Source organism: Gekko japonicus, unplaced genomic scaffold (genome assembly GCF_001447785.1).
Source record: "Gekko japonicus isolate JY-2015 unplaced genomic scaffold, Gekko_japonicus_V1.1 scaffold488, whole genome shotgun sequence".
NCBI classification, from domain to species: Eukaryota; Metazoa; Chordata; class Lepidosauria; order Squamata; family Gekkonidae; genus Gekko; species Gekko japonicus.
Window position 1 is genome coordinate 12192 of NW_015176466.1, and position 5000 is coordinate 17191.

Consider the following 5000-nt stretch of genomic DNA (forward strand, 5'->3'; position numbering starts at 1 on the left):
TGCAACTTACCTGGCTGCTTCTTCCTCCTCGTGACCCAACTGAGGGCTGCTGGGAGCAAGGGGCAGGGCTTGTTGCATGTGCCCGCCTCCTTGGCTCCTTATTGCCGGAGCTCCGCTCCTGTACGCTTCCACAGGCAATGACCCCTGCCCAGGATTAAATTTTGTTAGTCTTAAAGGTGCCCCTGGACCCAAACTTTGTTCTTACATCTGTTTGTTAACTCTTTTATTATCTGTATGCTAATTTGCTGCTACTCACAGGTCTCACCAACTGCTTCAATCCAATCGTAGCTATACTTATCGCTCAGCTACTTATGCAGCTTGACTCTGATTAGCCCTCCCTGGCAACTAGACCCCGCCCACACCTATATGTAGTGGTTGCGGAAGTTTTGTTTCAATGTATTTGAAGAAGGGTGCCTGCACACGAAAGCTTATGCCCAGAATAAAGCTTTGTTGGTCTCAAAAACTGAGGTAGTATGTCATCGGCTGCCCTATGAAAGGGGGGCAGGTTAAACCCTGGCAGAAGTTATAGACAGCATAGTGGGAGACCGCGCTACCGGGATAGCTGCCCACCAAAGTTGGGTGGTTGTTCCCATCTTGGTCGATTAATATAGCACTGTGTTATAGGGTGGTTTTATCATGGTTTTAAATGTGTATTTTATTGTATGTCCTATTGTATTTTATATTCTGGCTTTGCCGCCTGTGAACCGCCCTGAGCCTTTGGGAGGGCGGGATAGAAATCAAATAAATAAATAAATGAATAAGTGCCCCTGGACTCAGACTTCGTGCTGCTGCTTCAGATCAACACGGCTTCCCCACCTGAATCTATCAGCATGGCTAATCACAATTGGCGGAGCTCTCCTATATGAATTTGTCTAATCCCTTAAAATGATCTAAGCCAGTGTCCCCAGCCACGTCTCAGGGTGGCAAAGTCCACAGGTTATGGATTGTATGAAGCAGGGGTCATTTCGTAGAAAAAGAGGTGCAGGAGCTCATTGGCATAACTCATTGGCATAACTCATTTGCATATACCACACCCCCTGACATCATTGGAAGTGTGTCAGAAGGCAACACCCACCGCTCAGGCTCCACTGGACTGTTTTGGATTGCTAGCTATTGGGCGGGGGGGAACGTGCAGATCTGTCCTTGCAGAGGAGGGAGAGCTTGTACCTGAATAAAACTTGGTCTTAAAGGTGCCACTGGACTGTTTTGGGCCGGGGGGAGCTCTGCAACTTACCTGGCTGCTTCTTGCTCTGACTGAGGGCTGCTGGGAGAAGGGGGTGGGGCTTGTTGCATGTGCCCGCCCCCTGGGCTCTTTACTGCCGGAGCTCCGCTCCTGTGCACTCCTGCAGGAAATGACCCCTGGTATGAAGTATTCTGTCATATCCTGTAGAATACAGAACCTGGCTCTCATGTGGATCTATAGACCAAGAGAATGGGGCCAGGTTCAGCCCCCGCTCTGAATACCCTCCGGGCCCCCAGCAGGGGTCAGTCACCAGAGGTCGCCATGAATTCCAGGTGCACACACACTCACATGCTCACACAGACACACATGCACATATTTAAAAACTACAAAAAAAATGAAGAAGACCAGCAATGAGCAAAGGCTTCACATAACTTGAGAACTTTCCTACTACAGTTTCTAGGGTCGCTGACCTCCAGGTAAGGGCCTGGAGATCTCCCAGAATTACTGCCCAGGTCGCCTGGAGAAAATGGCCGCTTTGGAGGGTGGAGTCTGTGGCATTGCACCCTGCTGAGGCCCCTCCCCTTTCCAAACCCCGCCCTCCCTAGGCTCCACCTTCACATCTCCCGGCACTTCCCAGCCCAGAGCTACCAAAGAACCCCAAAGTTTCAAAGTCAGAGTTTTCAATGAAGACACAAGCCTTGTTTTATAAACAGAAATCATTCTTTTCGGCAACTAAATTCTGAAGAATCAGAGACGGCCTTTGCACCTGTTGATTCAGAGCTGGATCTGTACAAAAGTAACTAAGGAAACGACACTTTCGGGCCTCAGATTTTGAGGGGCTTGTCAACACAAAACAAATTATTAAAAATTCTTAAATTACCATTCCCCCCCCAGTAATGCTTCCGGGCCTCTCAACACAGTGTAGAGCTTCTGCAATAGGGTTGCCAACGTCCAGGTGGTGGCTGGAGATCACCTTCTAATACAACTGATCTCCAGGTGACAGAGATCAGTTCACCTGAAGGAAACGGCTGCTTTGTAAACTGGATTCTACGCCCCAAACCCTGCCCTCCTCATACTCCACCCCCAAAATCTCCAGGTATCTCCCCCACCCGGAGCTGGCAACCCTATTTTGCAAGACCTAGACATTAAATCATTTCAACCTTGGGGCTGAAAAAACGTCATTTCCTAGCACAGAACGATGTCATCATCAGCCTTGAGTGATTCACTGTAGCCGTGGTCATGAAAGTCTGGGCAGAGAAAAGAGCCGCAATGCGGGTACATTACATACTTTGTGCCTGGTGGAAGCAGCCACCTTGCCACATCCCTGGGCCGGCACTTTTCAAAATGTTTACTCAAGGATTGCCATAAAGCACAGGCTATTGAACTGTGGATGCAATCCACGTTGATTTCGACTGGGCCTTATCTGCATCATATAATCATGAGCCCCGGGCACGGGACTCAAAAGGGACAAGAGAGAGAGAGAGAGCAATAAAGATTCGGTCATTCCCGTCTCCACCTTCCATTAGTATTGGGAGGGAGTAGCCAAGCTGGGGTGGGGGGGAGTTAGGTAATGATTGTCATCCTGAAAGCTTGGTGTAGTCAAACGGGAAACCCTGCCTGTGATTGACAGCAGGGCTGCGGGGGCCCATCCCGTCTCTGTTGACAGTAATAATGAAGCTTTGTCAATCCCTAATGGACATGGAAATGCCAGATTACGCCGAGTCGCTCGACTCTTCGTACACCATGCTGGAGTTCGAAAACCTCCGGGTGCTACCCACAAACTCATCAGGTGAGAAGGTTCTTCTGCTTTTCCCCCCCTCCAATGAACTTCTTGTTACCTTTGCTCGAAAATTGCCCTTTCGGGTGGACAAGGTGGAGCTGGGTCGAAGGGTGGAAGGTATCATGGTTTGGGCCGGTGAACTTTTAGACTTCTTTAGACATTGACATTTATTGGGTGGGTTTTTTTAATACGATGGCCCAAGGCTTTGCAGATAAGGTGCTTCTGGTGAAGAAGTTACTGTCTTTATGGCTCCAAATTTGGTAATTTGACAAATGGAATTCACCCGGAAAGTCTGCATACCACCCTCCCCACAAGTCGCCATGACTGTGTTGACATCTCAACACAACAAAATGGTTCTCTACATCAATAGCTGTTTTATATCAAGCTAGGAAGCACCTGCTTTCCTGATCCTGTGTCTCAAGGAATATAGGAAATATTTTATATTCGGTAGTGTTGTCAACTCATGCTTCTGCATCGTTGGTAATTGAGATAGAATGGGATGTTATTTTTACAAGTTTCTTGGAACAGGCTTTTAACGGGGAATCAACAGCTTGGACTCAAAATCTCCATTCTCCATCACCACTTCTCATCGCCGGTCTTCAAGCTGTCTTCCTTGGAACAAGTAGCTTGTCAGCTTTTCTCATTCTTGTTTGCATATAACATAAGGACAAAACAGAAACCTTGACAAATAAAGAGAAGCTCTTTGTTTGTTTGTTTTTAATGCAACACCTAAGACTGGTTGGAGGTCAGGAAATCTGAGACAGTACCTTCCCTGCACGGTTTCTTCACTTTAGAGGAACAATTTCTCTTCACAATGTATATTTTGGCCCTCTGTGATGCTACTATTTCTGGGCAAAGAAAATGGCTACCTGCTTTCACTCAGAAGTTCACCTGTGGCTCCGATTCCCCCTCCCAGACAAATTTTTGAAGCGAATTCGGAGGTGTTCCTGCGAATTCTTGAATTCTGAAGTGAATTTTGAAGTGAATTCTTGAGTGAAACATCCCACAGATTTCGAGGCATGGGGTGGAAAGAATTTGAATAAGATTAATCACTTTCTCAGACAGGTTCTACACTGTGCTTATTTTGGGGGGAAAAGAAAAGGTGCCGGTACTCATACATAAAAGTGCAATGATTTCGCCCCCACTCAGGATTTTACCCCCTCTCTGCCCCTGCTCAGGACCTAGGAGGGACCCCCCAAAAAGGTGCTGGTATTCTGTACCAGTCAGTACTGTCACAAAAGGGTTTTGAATAGCGTTTTCCCTACCAAAATGAGAAGCAAAGAAAGACAGTAAGATTTAAAAAAATTCTCTTATAATGTTAAAATAACCCCATCTTTTCCTTCTCAGCCTGACGGCTAAGAGCAAGCACGTAAAATAATCCCGTCTATTATTTCATTTATCCCTGTAGAAATAACGTGCTCCATTTTCCTAAAGGTGAAGGCTATCTCAGGTTGGCATTGATCTATTTGCCGACGTGTTAATCAGTAAACCAGCCTGCTCAGGAACTAGCTGTTTTGAAATGGCCTTGTTTGTCTTGGGTAAGCATCCTCTTCGAAAAAGATTGTCAAAACAGCTTTTGGGCCGGGAGGGGGTCAAACCCAAAGCTTCCCAACCTGGACACGATTCATGAGCAAAGAGGTCCACCTGGTTCCCATCTGTCCACAGAGCTTTGCTAAATGTGACGTTAGAGAAACCACCGCCATTTTCTAGCATCTAGGGGTACGTGGCCCTGACATGGACGGCTCAAACTAGCATGAGTTCATCCGAAGCTAGGCAGGGGGCAGCCCTGGTTTATATTTGGGTGGTAGAGCACCAAGGATGTTCAGGGTTGCTATGCAGACACAGGTAACAGCAAGCCACATCTGAATGTCTGCTGCCTTGAAAACACAACAGGTTAACTTGCCCTGAGCCGGATAGGCCAGGTTGGTCTGATCTCATCAGATCTCAGAAACTAAGCAGGATTGGCCCTGGTTAGTGCTTGGATGGGAGATTACCAAGGAAGTCCGGGGCCGTTACACAGAGGGGGTGATAGCAAAC

The 5000-nt window shown here is 47.3% G+C and overlaps 1 protein-coding gene across 1 annotated transcript in view; it reads left to right on the forward strand.

Annotated features, from left to right (window-relative positions):
- The first annotated feature begins 2854 nt into the window (after nt 1-2854).
- LOC107123753 (hepatocyte nuclear factor 4-beta-like) overlaps nt 2855-5000 on the forward strand; it is a 37341-nt gene continuing 35195 nt past the window's right edge. The window contains 1 exon segment of the mRNA XM_015427092.1: nt 2855-2972. Coding sequence (XP_015282578.1) covers nt 2855-2972 — 118 coding nt within the window.